General features: G+C 30.2%; 2 protein-coding genes across 12 annotated transcripts in view; one reads left to right on the top strand and one right to left on the bottom strand.

Moving 5' to 3' along the window:
• LOC143256004 (uncharacterized) overlaps positions 1-3,597 on the top strand; it is a 148,785-nt gene extending 145,188 nt beyond the window's left edge. For 6 of the 10 annotated variants that reach the window (XM_076512533.1, XM_076512531.1, XM_076512532.1 and 3 more), the window contains 2 exons: positions 518-653; positions 1,437-3,597. In XM_076512533.1, coding sequence (XP_076368648.1) covers positions 518-653; positions 1,437-1,912 — 612 coding nt within the window. In that variant the 3' untranslated portion in view covers positions 1,913-3,597. Of the gene's footprint in view, positions 1-462; positions 654-1,436 lie in introns of those variants that run through there. The other 4 variants (XM_076512537.1, XM_076512536.1, XM_076512538.1 and 1 more) reach the window with 2 other exon arrangements.
• A 1,505-nt stretch (positions 3,598-5,102) lies between these two features.
• Positions 5,103-15,720, bottom strand: part of LOC143256007 (DNA topoisomerase 2-alpha-like) — a 47,559-nt gene continuing 36,941 nt past the window's right edge. Inside the window, exons 27-35 of one of the 2 annotated variants that reach the window (XM_076512545.1) lie at positions 13,357-13,566; positions 11,786-11,891; positions 10,390-10,551; positions 9,913-10,093; positions 9,615-9,661; positions 8,326-8,421; positions 7,605-7,712; positions 6,566-6,708; positions 5,103-5,858 (exon numbers count right to left, since the gene is read on the bottom strand). In XM_076512545.1, the coding sequence (XP_076368660.1) occupies positions 5,703-5,858; positions 6,566-6,708; positions 7,605-7,712; positions 8,326-8,421; positions 9,615-9,661; positions 9,913-10,093; positions 10,390-10,551; positions 11,786-11,891; positions 13,357-13,566 (1,209 nt within the window). In that variant the 3' untranslated portion in view covers positions 5,103-5,702. Of the gene's footprint in view, positions 5,859-6,565; positions 6,709-7,604; positions 7,713-8,325; positions 8,422-9,614; positions 9,662-9,912; positions 10,094-10,389; positions 10,552-11,785; positions 11,892-13,350; positions 13,567-15,720 lie in introns of both variants that reach the window. The other variant, XM_076512544.1, reaches the window with a different exon arrangement.

Raw genomic sequence — 15,720 nt, forward strand, 5'->3', positions numbered from 1 at the left:
AACAACTAAGAGATGATTGTTTCTGACACATTAATATATCTGCTCCTTCTAATGATCCTCTATTATTATACCTATTTCAAATTCTATTCTTTGATGGTATGGTGTTTGGAACTGTAGTATAAAGGTATGTCTAGACGTGACAACAAGAGTGCAATATAATTTGCACATTAAGTATGCAGTCCCTTGTATTTGAAACTAGACTATTTTAATTCTTATTTGCTGATTCCTGTTACTTTTATTTCCCACACTTTTAAAACTGACTGTCATATATTATTAATGTCCAGTGTTATTGAATTGTCCTAACAGTAAGTTTTTAATCACAGTTTGTGTAGTACAATGTATGTTTTACCTTTACACATGTTTATGAATAATATGTTATTAAGACCTGAAATGTGTCAGTGAGAACTTTGTTCCAGGTCATACAAGAAATTTATGTTGTCTCATACATCTATTTATATATAGAGAGACCAAAGTCAAAGATGTTAATTTAACTTCTAAATTGTTAACATGAATACAGGCAAGAGCTAAACTGTTAGATTCAATGATGGCTAGCAGCAGCAGCAGCAGTGAGGAAGATGATGACGAAGTACAGGAACACCAACACAATCAACGGCTTCATGCTCTACACAGATTCCGTAGACATAAAAAGCTAGGTCTGTTTAACTTATTGTATGTACTTTTACATCAACTGTTTTCTCGTTTGATTATGTCTTATAAATACATCATTTACAGTTTAAAAAAACATTGATAGCAACATACTGTTGGAATCAGGTAATTTAATCTTGGGTGATAGTATTTTTTTTTCTTTTATGTTATGATGAAGTTATTCCATGTTATCCACAGGAACTATTTGCAATATTAAAGTTCAGTGACATAATCAACACATCTCGCATGTGAATCCATTTTCATGAGATAATATAGCATTTACAGTGTAAATGTTTTCTTACAAATTATTTGTCAGTGCACATGACTGTTTTGGTAAAGCAAGAAACACAAGACAAAAACTATCATTCAAATTTGTGTAATTTTCATTAGTATATGTTCTGTAGTGTACATCTTAAAGTAAAGAAATCTGTGTATACTTAAGTGTTTTATATATATATACACACACACACCCTAATGATTAATTATAGAATTAAGATGTATGGCCATCAAAGTGCTTATGACCAATAAGTGTAAATTTGTACAACAAATTAAGAACTGCAGTGTTATGAAGTTGTAATAGTAAAATTTAACAAATATGAGTCTAGTTTATCCAATACTATTGTATTCTATTATTTCTAAAGTCAAGAAACAGTTTATTTTTGATCTTAGCTAAATTAGTGTATGAATTGTTTCCATTTATATTAAATGAAACTTGATAGGTCATATTTAGGTACGTCTTGGTAAAGGAATTATAATGTGTTACTCAAAACCATATTTACTTACTTTTCCAGCCTCCAACCAAGATGATGTAATCAGTTTTATGCCCAGAATACGGACATCTATCATTAACTCTCTCAATTTTTTCTACCGGTTTGGAGAAAAGGAGAGAGAAGCTGTTGCTTGTTTTGACTTTTTGGATGAGTTTTCTACCTCTCCTAGTGAAGTGGGATCTTCTGAAATATTAAATGATGAAAATCTATCAATAACTCCTGTAATTGAAAACAACAACATCATTTTGCCCCAGGAATCCATAGAAACGTCCAATATTCTTCATCCTTTTGATGTATCTGTGTCCAGTTTTGCTCCTTTAGATCATTTGAATCTTGAAAGTACTTTGACATGTAGTAACAGGAGACTGACTGAAAGTTGTCTGTCATCCATGACTCTCCTTTCCCAAGATGGAGGATCAGTGGACCACATTTCTTTCAGTGACTCTTGTGCAGAAAGTTATTCCTCGTCAACTCACAGTCTGAATCGAATGTCGTGAACCTGCTCTGCACCCTTCTTGGTATGAAGGCATATTTTTATTTTGATGTGCTGATTATATCAGGTGTTGTGAAAAAACAAAACCAGGTAGTAATAATATATTCATGGCTCTTTTGTAGAACACGTCATTCAAAAAGAGTTAATTGTGTCAAGTACAAACCAAATATTCAAGTGTTCTATTCTTTGGTCATTGCTTTTTGGTCTTGTTTGGAAATTATTTATGGGTATTTAATTTACTTGCTTTAGTTGGGCATCCACAATCTGATATTTATATATTGAAATATAACTGTAGGAGAGCATTCATAACTAAATAAAACATGCTATCAAGTATTCAACCATAAGATGTACATTTTGTTTTATAGTAGTTGGTTTAAGTACTGTTAAAGCTTAAAAACTAATATTTCTTTATAGGTTCTAAGTTAAATATCCCAGAAAAATTTAGACTAATTACGTATAAGTGAAAATTCCAGTTATTTTAGTTCAGGGCCAGTTTATTCTTTGAAAGATGTGAAGTTATGTGTATAGGAGTCAGGAATAGGCAATAAATGGACTTTTAATAGATTAATTTACTTTGTCTGAAATTTAGCATATCAATTAAAGATGTTATAAGAAATTATTTTTCTGCCTAAGACAGTATTTTAGGTAATTCATGTGCAGAGCTTAGAATAAAATACAAATGTTAAATTCCACCCCTGCAAGTCTATTTTTTTAAATGAGTTTTACATTTGACTCAAATTTGCTTGTCATTGTGTATACAAATGTTGCTCACATCTCCAATACATCCTTACCTTCACATATCAATGTATAACCAGTTTCACTTTTAGACCTAATTTTTGTGTAAAAAAGTCAAATCCTGTAGGTACTTTTGAAAATGTTACTGCCTGTGTCACATTGTGCACTGTATAATGTTTTTAAAGCTACTGCTCAGCTATAGTGAATTACAGTATAACTTTTTATTTGGCTCTAAGTGTAGCTTTCAGAAGTAACTTCAATAACGTTTTATATACTTGCCATTAGAGATTTTTATATTCTAACAAGATATTTCAAAGTATGGATTCTGACTCCTTTAATTACAGTTGGATGTTGCATACAATCCAAACTGTTTTATTATTTATAGATGGACCTTGTTATATTGTAGATTTCACCTATATTCATCAAATTTGGGTGGTTATTATGATAGCCATTCAATTTTGTTTCAAATAACTAATGCTGATAGCTCCACCAGACAATCATGTACCAGTCTTGTAAAGGGAATGGTACTTGTATTACCATTCAGTCAGTCGTCTCCAATATACACACACACACAGACTGAACAGTTAATTTATATTCTACGTAAAGTGTCATTAGAGTATTTCTATGTTGCTTGTACAGCATGTTTGTTCTGAAAATTATTCCAAAACAATTTTATCTTCCCATAATCTATTTATATAAAGTCTGTCAGCCAAGCATAGCATTATTTATGTTTGAAGAATTTTGTTTTGAACTTTACTCTAGAATTGTTTCACATAACAAGAATAACAGTAAAACTAGATGGTAGGTGTAACGAGGACTGTAACTGTAAATAAATCTTGTCTGAGTCCTTTGCATCGTATGTACATATATAAATATATGTGAACTTACTGTCATTGTAATAAAGGTTTTCTTATAATAAAAATGGCTTCTTATTAACTGTTCCTTGTGAAATATATATACACCTTAATCTGTTTAATCAAATAAGTATTTTCAAAGACTTTATTTACTGAAGCCTCAGTCTTACAGGAACTGGGCTTGAGAGTACAAATCAAAACAGACAAACTTTCATTGAAAACAGTGCCTGTTATGCTATGTAAACTACACAGTCCCAAAACAATGCAAATGTTTTTTTTTAACTGTGAACCATAGATAAAGGAACTGAATAAACCTGGTATTCTCCAAGACTGAAAGGAATGTTTGTAATTAAAGCTCTCTCTCAATGTGTAGTACAGCTGGTATCAGATTCTGATAGTTTGTATTTATTTAAATATGAAAAATGGTTTGTTTTTATTAAAATACTTCACCTTCTATTGTTAAAAAGAAACCTCATTAAATCTGGCTGAACCAAATAATGGAATAACAGTATTCCCAGTAATTAAATTTCCTAGGAAACTCAGATTCGAGTAAGCTGACATGAATACAATTTTACAACAGCTTAATTATTAACTTAGTTTGAGAAGACAATTGAAAACTGAAGTGTTACAACCTTACAAGATTCATGTAATAGTGTATTATCACAATGTGAAACCCCTTAACTTTTAATTCTTTTCTCTCTGAGAAGTTTCACATAAATGTTATCTGCACCCAGTAGTCTCTAAGAGTAAATTACAAAAACATGGTGGATGCTATGCACTGCTTTCTAAGTACAAATGTAGCAATGGCCTGCAAACAATAAATCCATAGATAACCTATTTGTTGTGTTGAGGTTGTTGATGCCTAAACTTTGAGAGATTCACTTCCCATACACTACGATTTTAGGATGCAAGTGTCCACTTCTTAAATATTTTCACACACACATGCAGGGAGATATAACACTAGAGTTAACTGTGGGTAATTTGCTGTAATTGTCCCTTTAGTATATACAAAATATTACAATTATGTGCACATTGTATTCTAACTGTGTGTATATGTTCACAGTAATTTTAATCACTACAAATCTCTATCTCTTTTAATTTTTGGAATTAATGAGAATTATGTGAATAATGCAACTGCAAAAAAAGATAATGCTATTCTATTAGATTCTGAATAGAACAAACATTAAAAGTGATTTTGATAATCTCATTATGTTAACCAAAAAACTATCAGAAGGTGCACATGTTCACGTTGTTTGCCTTTGTCACATTTCATCTAGTCTCTGTTCAAACTTAATCTGCCAGAAACTGATATTTCAAGTTTTTCTGTTGGTCCTGTTATTATCCAAACAGATAAACAGTGCAACTCTGATAATATAACTTTATATATCAAATCAAGCTTATGCTTTTATTCACAACCACTGTAATTAATTGGTGTATTTGGTTTTTCACTTTTTGTCCTCTTTCAATTCATAATTAACATAAGTCTATAAAACAAAAACTAAGGTATGTAATAGATCACATTAAACTAAATTTTGAAATTTTATTTTTTTCTACCTAATGAAGAAAAATAGTAACATTCTAAAGCAAAAATTGAGACCAAACGAATAAATGTAATAATTTAATGTGCTTGTATCAATCAAACCTAAAGGAGAAATAGAACAATACACATCAGCACTAAAATTTGATGGCTGTACAGAATGTTACAAAAGTCATGAATACACCGATGGCAAATTACAAAAACAAAAAATTTGACCATGAACAAGATAAAATATAACAGCCAAAAACTACTTTTAAAGTATCAAAATCACAAGCACATCTAGATGACAAAATAACAAACCATAAACAAAAAGTCTGACCAAGGACAATAACATTCAATTACAAGTAAACACAACAAAGTTTATAAAATACTAAAAATTTCCTTCAAGTAATCACAAAATATGTTATCTTACAAGGCACAGAAACTTTGGCAGAAATTTTTAACTGTGCAAGTCAAATTCAAACATTCTTACACTTTAAAATCAAACTACAATAAAAAGATAAATTTTCATTTCATTTACTTTGAAAGCTATGGTGAAAGTATTACTTTTCGTTTTTAAACTGATATGAATTACAATTATTTAAAAATGTTTACAAAAAATTAAATGCATGAACAGTTTACCACATTTAAAAGGTTTTTTCCTGTAACTTGACCAGCTAAATTGAAAGCTACATCTCTTCATCACTTGAGTCAAAGTTATATACGATTCTCGCACGTGAACGAGCAGTGTGAGATCTTGGTGGTGGTGGTGGACTGCTCGAATCTGGTATAACAATGTCTTCATCACTGTCAACGTTTTTGGTAGCAGCCTTTGTTTTTGTTACCTTAAAATGAACAAACAGGTATGATTTTTTCTGGAATGACTCTGCAGTTGTTAACTGCCAGTGTCTTTTAAAGAATGTGGTTCATTCCCAGCAACTTTCTATCTATGATCTTAAAACAGGTCTTCTCTTAACCTAAGTTATGTGCTACCTTTAGTTTTTAAGCATATTAGCTTTAGTTCAATATTAAAAGCTTGACAAAGTCCAACTAGTGTATTTACATTGAAAACCAGAATGAATTAATACAAAAAACAAAACAAAGGTGGTTTAGATTAACATTTAGGGCTGAAAAAACCTTTGAAATTTAGTATTGCAAAAGTTTAAAATCATTGGATCAAGAATGTCCTAATCTGATATATTATGTCATTTCACATTCACTCTAGTACTCCATTATGTTTCATAAGACAAGGATTTTTTTGCATTGCTAAAGACAAAACTACATAATGGGCCATCTATGTTGTACCAACTACAGGTATTAAAATCCAATTTCAAAGATGCTATGCCTTCAGATTCATCTCTGAACTACTAGGGAATGTAAACAAGACATATATTTAACTGTAAGTGGATTTTTCCCATGGGATATATATAGGTAACAACTGATTGAAAATATTCTTACAAACTTCAGTTTTGAAGCCAAGATAGTTAACATTATTCATTAAAATAAGAATCTGTAAAAGATAAGTTTATATGTAACTTTATATGATACACACCTTTTTAACTGGCTCAGAATCTTCAGTTTTCGCCTTTTTCTTTTTAGAAGGCCCTGTTGACACTGTCTTGGCATGTTTTGGGTTAAACTGGTCATCTGAATCCTCAGATGTTGCCTTTTTGAGTGGCCTTTTCTGGGTAGTAGCTGTCATATGGAATTTATAATATAAAACCAATACCTTGGCAACATGGAGATTTTTAATACACTATGAACCATAAGTTAATATCAACCTGTAAAGTCAAAATACAAGCACAATGGCTAATAAGCTAAACGGCAAACTATCCGAAGAATAATCTTTTGATATTAATAGCTCTCAAGTGATCAGTAATGTGTTTGATCAAATTTAAGTTCTTTATGTTACTAGCCACAAGTACTAAAGTCCATATATTTTTCAGTTGTATTGTTTCATCTTCACAGTAAAAACATTCTTATAACAATGCCATAAGTTATTATTAAGTGTAAGCTTCAAACGTAGGTGAATTTTATGAAAATATGAAGAATTACTGATATGGGGAAGTATGTTTGTTTTTGAATTTCGCATAAAGCTACTCGAGGGCTATCTGTGCTAGCCGTCCCTAATTTAGCAGTGTAAGACTAGAGGGAATACAGCTAGTCATCACCACCCACCGCCAACTCTTGGGCTACTCTTTTACCAACGAATAGTGGGATTGACCGTCACATTATAACGCCCCTACGACTGAAAGGGCAAGCATGTTTGGTGTGACTGGGATGCGAACCCATGACCCTCAGATTACGAGTCGCACGCCTTAACACGCTTGGCCGTGCCAGGCCTATGGGGAAGTAAGTAACTGGCTTAGTACAGTGAAAATATAAAGAATTACTGATACAGGGAAGTAAGTAACTGGCTTAGTACAGTGAAAATATAAAGAATTACTGATACAGGGAAGTAAGTAACTGGCTTAGTACAGTGAAAATATAAAGAATTACTGATACAGGGAAGTAAGTAACTGGCTTAGTACAGTGAAAATATAAAAAATTACTGATACAGGGAAGTAACTGGCTCAGCACAGTAGAAGTACCTTTTTTCTGTTCTTTTTTGTCAACGTTCTTCTTAACTTTAACAGCAGGCTTTAATAGCAACGAAGGACCTGTTTTATCAGTCTGTTGTACTTCCTTTTCTGAAGAACCTGGAACCCAACACAAGTTTCCACAGTTAAATGTATAGAGACAAATTTATATTCTGATTAACTTCAAACGTTTTCATACTGTTATCTGAAATTTATGGTCTGGACTCAAAATAGTATCATGCATAATAATATGGATGAATAAATTCTATGAAATACACTTAGTTCATAAAATAATTTTCAAGATGTAGAATGAAATTCTTATATCATATAACTGCGCAACACAAATATCAAGGATGTTCAAGAAATACACACATACAGAAATCAGTTTCTCTTTAATTAGGAGATAACAAACTGATACCAATTAACATAATGCAAAAGTTTTCATAATGAGCTTGGACAAATTCAGTTATCCAACAAGATGAGGAAATTATAAAAAGTTACTACCGATTTCTGAACATTAATTTTAATAAACAATGGCTTTGTGGACACTCACTTCACTGACAGTTTCACCAACAGTATTAAATACTCTACTTCCACAATGTACCATTGTAATTGAGTCAGTCAGAAACAGTATATTTGATTAAAATGAACATTCTTTCTTAAACAATGTGCCCAACAGATGGAAAATACATAGAAACAAATGTCAGTTCTTTGAGAACTGAGCACCACATACCTTTACCCTCTAAATCAGTTCCATCTATCTGAATGGGTGAAACAGCATTCTTCACCTCACCCTCAATGTCTGAAATTTCCATCACAGGTGAGACTGCTGGTGATAGAAAAAAAAAAAATCTAAATTTAAGTTGAAATGACAATGGTAACATTTTATTATTTACAATTATTTGGATTGTTTAAAAAGGAAAAAAAACCAAAGAAATAATAAGTTTTTTATACTAATTTTGGATAACCTATACACCAACAATAAAGTCAGCACGTCACTTCCAACAATAATCTTCAAATATGCTTAAGTTTTGCAAAAATAACATAACAGCTAAATAATACACGAATAGAAATACTTGTTAAGAATAAATTTACCTTAACCAACCAGAGAAGACATTGCTCATAGGCTTCTACTGATGAAGTTGGACCAAAAGTTGTTAGATTGTCATAAATAATCAAAGACATTAACCAGAACCAGTTAAAATGCAACTGCAAAGTGTGGAAAATGTAATATTTTATAATGAAGCACTTGTGATGGAAAACCACAACCATAATCGATGTCACTAAGAAAGTTGAGAGACTAGGATAAATGTAGCTAGTTAGCACCATCCACCAGAAAGGACAAACATGTAGAGTGACAGGTTTCAATTCCACAACTCACAGAATGCAAGCTAACCAAGAAACTATAATATCAGTTCAAGTAAAGATTATTTTTAAACACAGGCACACATTTTCATTATCATTACTAAAGTTCTATTTAAAAAAAAAACAAGATGCTTATAGAATTGCTAGAACAGTGACAAGATAAAAAAAATTAACTTAAAAGTGACTTAAAAATCTTGATTTAGTTGGCATTTTTGTCTTAATACTAACCCCTAAAGGGTAAAAATTCAACACATCTTAAGTACACATTACACTCATTTAACACTAGAAACTTAAGAGTAAATCGTGATGACAAGAAACATCCTACACAGATGATGGTACCCATACCCAACTGACACAGACTATTCATGCAACAAGTTATAGTTATCCATAAAGCATTATACAAATAAATGCACATAGAAACTGTAAAGCACACTGTCAATGTTAAGGTACCTGTATTATTTTAAAAGATCATATTTGTAAGCCAACCTTTCTTACAACAAAGTCTTTAAACAGGTCATTCTTTGTAAATTATTTATACTTCAGAGAAGTAAGTGAAAAATAAACAATCCAACTATGTGTAAAGATCCAGTAAATGTGTAACACCATTAGTTATGCCAGTTAGACTTGATTATCATAATTTTGGAGTTAAGAACTTACTTTTGTCATTTTTCTTTTGATGGCCTTTCACAACTTGGTTACTTTTTCTATTTAAAAAAAACAAAAGGTAGTTATTAATTATATCTATTATAAGAGATAAAATAATCTATAGAAAAAAGTTGTGGCAAGTACATTATAAAGTCACATGACATTTTGTAGTATAAAACCTCATGTGAAACCTGACTCAAAACACTATCTGTTTTCCTTTTTATTGAATAAAAATCTCAATAGATTTAACTAACCTGAAACTTGGCAATACATGCACTGTGTAAATTGGTTCAGAACAAGATGAACTCACTTGGAATTAATATTATGACCAGTTGAAACTGCATTTTCTTCATCACTTTCTTGTAGCAGTAACTCCATTGGTTTATGACCACTCTCAAAATGTTCATCACCAGGATTGAAACTTCCATCTTCTGAGTTTTCAGATTCACCTATTTCATCTTCACTGTCAAAATTGTATTTCACTTTGGAAGCTGTAAGCAAGAATCAATTTCAAACACCTTAAATCAGATGTGCATCTGATTTAAAAAATATAATCAGAAAAAAAAAATAAAAAAATTCAGTTTTAAGGCCAAAGACTTAATACTTTAAATTAACTGTCTCCCTACTAATAGGAAGCCAATTTCATACAAATAAATGAGTTTCTTTTCTGTAAGATATCATGCACAAACAAGTTAGACACCTTCTCCACATAATAATACCTTGATTAAAAACAAACAGAAAAACAGTTTATAGATAATTAAATTCAATGAGATAAAAATCAATGTACCAGCAATCCTTTTGGGTGCTACTTCTCTCTTCTCTGGTATAAAATCAGAAAAATCAGATCCACTGGATATTTCTAACTCAGAATCAGAACCTGACCATGAATTTTTCTTTGTCTGCTTTTTCTGCATTGGAAGGAAGGATAACTTGCTTTGCTTCATCCCTCCTGAAAATGTGTTTACTGTTAAATTATTTCTCATTATTTCACTATTCAAATAATTACCCATGATTGGGTAACAAAATATTACTACCTGAATTGTTGAAAAACAAAGAATAGTTAATCAAATAGAGTGATGCACCTTTTTTATATATATATATATAGCAACTTTGAAAATAGCAATCCTGAGAAGAAAAGTTCTTTATTTCAACAATATAAAATTATATTTCTTATTGGGTAATTTTCCAAACATACAAAGTTAGAAATATTTAATGTCTAGTTTTCTTTATTACTTAATTATTTTCTGCTCCAGGATTTTGGGATCCAAACTGTTATTTTCAAGGAAAAAAACTTATAACTTTTAACAAACAGATACTTCACCAAAATTAGGTAACTAATGTTTTATTATATTTCACAAAACAAATGCAATAACAGTTGCACAAAATGTTACAAGAACAACCAAGCCATAACAATAAAAACAGAAGAATTTTATTCAAGCAAAACAAGACTATGAAACAAGCAGTGAAGAGAAACTCTAAACAACTCAAATGGAAGCACTAATCAAGTTTCTATTTACACCACTTAAGTATACTTTATGTTTACTTCAATAACAAAGCCTCATTAGTCAGAGCTAAAACTTCTCAAATTTCCAAAACCTAAATACTAAAGTTAAAAGTGCAAAATAACACATGCATTAACAAATCAAAAATACTAAAATCAAATATATTAAACATTCTAACAAATACTGTTAATAGCAAAATAGAATGACTCATACTTACACAGCACAAACATTACAACAATAATAGGTTTCACATTCCACAAAAAACAAAGAACTTGAATATGATATATAATAAAAAACAAGACAATATCCTCAACATCTGGTAGCCAATGTAAGTTACACAACACTTTTAGAATAACTTAAAATCCTAGATAAATTACTGCAACATGTATATCTGTTTAACTAGTGTGGGACAACAGGATGGTACAGTGAAAGATGTTTGTTAAAATAATAAATGACAACCATTCAAAAAATAGTAGAAACATACAAAACTTACCAATTACTTTATTTTACAGCACACGTGAATTAAGCAGAAAAAATTAATAAATTACCTCATTCAAATTAACATAGGACCCCTTCATCAAATGCCAAAGTGTTTGTATGACTAAACCATTAAGACATCTTTAATTTAATAATACACCTTACTATATTTTGAGTGTGTTTTAGGTATCAACAACCTTCTACCTGTTGCATGTTTCCCTGGGTCTTGCTTAGCTGCATTCTTTAATCTAGAACTCAGAGGTTTGGGTTCATCACTATCATCTTCTTTCTTCACATTTTCTTTTGGTTTCTTGATAGGAAATATTCCAAGCTTATTTTAGGCTACTTTCCTCTTAAAGAGAACATGCAAGTAACACATTCTCTGCAGTTTATTTCATGTTATCTTCATTACATTAAGAGACCACATAAAAATTAATTATCTACAGAACTGTATTTATGTTATAATGAAAAACTTTTATACAAGACACTAAGAGAAAAAAATCATTTTACAAACATCTGTCCACACTGTTTTAGGGTTACAGTTAATTTCTCATAAATCATTAGTGATATTTTCATAATTAAATTTTCAGTACCAAGAGTTATTATACAAAAGATTACTAGTCAATCTTTGAAATACAATTTACTTTCCACACGTGATACTACATATACAAAGAGTTTGATTAGAGAAACATTAAATTGTTGTAGCAACAGTGCTATTTCATAAAGCAGTGTCTAATAACTTTAAATGTTACATTGTATATAGAAGATTAAACTGCAATATATTACACAACTTCTTAATTATTTAAATAAATGTGACTACATTAACCCTTTCCAGATGGGTCAGAGGCCATGTCATTGTGTTTGTTGGCTTGTATTCAAAATTTTACTGAACTACTCCTTTATGAACTTATCTCCTTTAGTTTGATACCAAACTGGAGCACGCTAAGACAAGCAACAAGAATAAAGGTTATAACTAGAATAAATAACTGCATTTATTTACTGTCTCATGTCTTAAAAAAAACAAGGTTAATAATCTGTGTGTAAATAGTAAATCTAAACACATACAATTTATATTAAATGAAATGTTAGTGCATTTTACCAAATACTAGTCCACTAAAACACGGTCAAGACAGGCGAGTTTGTAAAAACTAAAGAACAGTTTTATATTACTGGATACAGTAACATGAGTAAACATGAACTGCTATGTTGCTGTAACTTCTGTATTGTTAGCTAGACACGACTGAAATATCAATATAATAAAAACAATAAATCTACATAAATATATAATGTTATGAGATTTAAGCTATACAGTCTAAACATTTATGGTGGTTACAAAATCGGTTTAATCAGTTGAACTCAGATTTGTTAGTGAAAATAACATAATAGTCTGTTTCTTTTAAATTAAAAAAACATCTGGACATTATGGGAATTTTGCATGTGAAATTTGAAAATCTTTTGATGCACAAAAGTTTTTTATAATCTTAAAATGAAAATTACTTTGCATGTTGGATAGGTAACATGCTAAAATAAAAAAGGCATGAGAAAAACATTGTTTAAACAACCTTAAGACTTTAAAAAAAACTGACATTTTGAGAATCAAAGCCCTGTAATGTTTACCAATGTCAAATTTTGTGAACATACACTTCGTAATTTGAAAGTTATAGCATGAAAATTATTACAAGTACAAAAAGGTTATTATTAAAATAAAAATCACATATTAACTTGTTAGAATCTTATTCAACAATTACAGTATTAAATACTAAACTTACTCTTACTTTGCCTTTGCCCTCCTTAAGTGCTTTTTCAGCTCTCTTCTTCAGTTCTGGATCAATGCGAGGAATTACACGTTCACCAATAGGAGAGGGTTGAGTTTCTTCCAAGTTAATTTTCTTTCCTCTACCTTTTCCTTTTCCTGCTTTGCCAAATTTCAAAGGTTTACCACCTAAACCCTCATTTTCATCTTCTCTCTCTTTCTGTTCAACTTTCTACAGATTTTATGAAACATATCAAAACTAGTTTTACAATTACATAATAAAAATAAACACAATTCAAAACTGAAAAACATGACAAATAAAAGGAAAAGCATTTGCCTTTGCATTAAAAATTTAACTTGACACATTATACTGTATCTTTTTACAATGACAAGAGTCCTAATTTATAATTTATTAATAGATTATAATGTGAATTTTAAGTTACTGTTAATCTTTACATCTTATCAGACCAATCAAGTTCACAAGTTTTAGTTGTTCTACTAATTTGTCACCAGTAAGATAGTTACAAATAATTATCTTCATGAACTACTATAAGCAGAAATCGATAACACTGGACATCAAGTTTAGGATGTTGAACTTCTTCCAGTAAGATTACAATAAATAATGAACTTCATGAATTACATGTAAAAACCAGTTTTATCAGACTAGTCAAAATATTTAGATCCTTGCCTTATTCTGGTAGGCTGTCACTAATAAAACAACAATAATTACTTGTCTCCATAGTTTTTGTTGTTTTTTAACCCTTTTATGATAGGTCAAAATCCTTATCACATTTGTGAACTTGCCTTCAAAATGTTATTGAACCACTATTTTTTGAATTAATGCAATAAGTTCAGAATCAAATTGTAATTCAAACTTCAGTATTAAAAGAACACATCTAAATATAGATGTTAATGAGCTGAGTTGGTATGTTGAATGCAGCACTGTTTAAAATTTAAATGTTTGTGATGTCAAAATACTAAGTCCAAAGTTTTGTGCAAATTAAGAACTCAAATTAATAGTGACAAGCTAGAATATAAAATAAGAAGCTCATATCTTTCTATCTTGCTGAGATATGACTTATGTACTGAATCAAACACAGTAGTCCTGGTTCACCTCTTTCCATTTTTGGAACTGGTCCCTTATACAGTTAATTTAAAAGATGAAATGGAATAACTAATCAACAGCTTAAAATGCTTCCAGTATTTTTCTCAACCATTTTAATCTTGTGTTTTCAGTCTGCTCAGTTTCATATTTTTTTCTTAAATGTAAATATATCTTAGTTACTAAGCTTACTGAATTATAGTGAGCATTCCTTGGTATCAGTGTAACTATGATTGTTTTGGTTATTTAATTGTATATATATATATAAAACCTAAATAATTTTGTTTGATAAAAAAAATGTCTGTGTGAATATAGAACATAAGAATTGAGCTACTTAGACTAAACATTTATGTTTTCATATGATATGTGGTCATTCTAGTATGAAACAAAAACAATTTATATTTATTTGCTAACATTTTATAATGTTTATCAGGTTAGTCAAATGACAGACCCCATATAGTTATAGTATAGAAAATAAAATATAAAGTCTTACTGAAAACAAACATTTGACATGAATTTAGGTTTCAGAAATTACTCTAATATTTGAGATTTTTGGAATGAAACATAATCTAAGTCGTAAAATGAAATTACTTTGTGCTCAGACTAGTAAAGAAATACTATTTTCACAAACAAATCTTCAGTAAAAATTGTTCACTAAAAAAAAATCTGATTTTTTGTATACAAAATACTATAATCTTTACTAAGAGTCAACCAAATTTTGTGAAGATGCACATGCTGTATCAAAGGTTATAGTGCAAATATTTAACATGTGCAAATGTGTTACAAATATATACTTGTGTATATTATACCGAGCCCATGGTGAAAGCGTTAACTGAACCAGCCCGGAAATACATGGAATCTTATATAAAATAAATTTGCCTTGGTGATAACTTTTTATGGCTAGAAAATGTACCAGAAGATTTTTGCATATCAACTGAGCATGTTTAAAACTGGAACTGACAGCACTCCTTGTGAGAACTTTAATAACCAATCCCTTTTTCATTCATATAGCTTTCATAACAAGCATTTTTAATACAAAAAGGAAATTGCAATTTTCATGAATTCTTACCCCCCCATATTTTCTTTCTTCTGCAGGAATTTACATAGAAATGTCAAGTGAGAAATGTGTCACATCATCTTAATTTAAAGTAATAAAAACTTAAAGGTTTCACTATTAGTACAAACTCACATCGACACAAACAAATTAAAAGGGAAGATGAACTTACAGCAAAAATAAGAACAATAATTTTGTCAAGGAACAACAGTAAAAACAAGTAGAAGAAA

This window comes from Tachypleus tridentatus, chromosome 7 (genome assembly GCF_004210375.1).
Source record: "Tachypleus tridentatus isolate NWPU-2018 chromosome 7, ASM421037v1, whole genome shotgun sequence".
Lineage (NCBI taxonomy): Eukaryota > Metazoa > Arthropoda > Merostomata > Xiphosura > Limulidae > Tachypleus > Tachypleus tridentatus.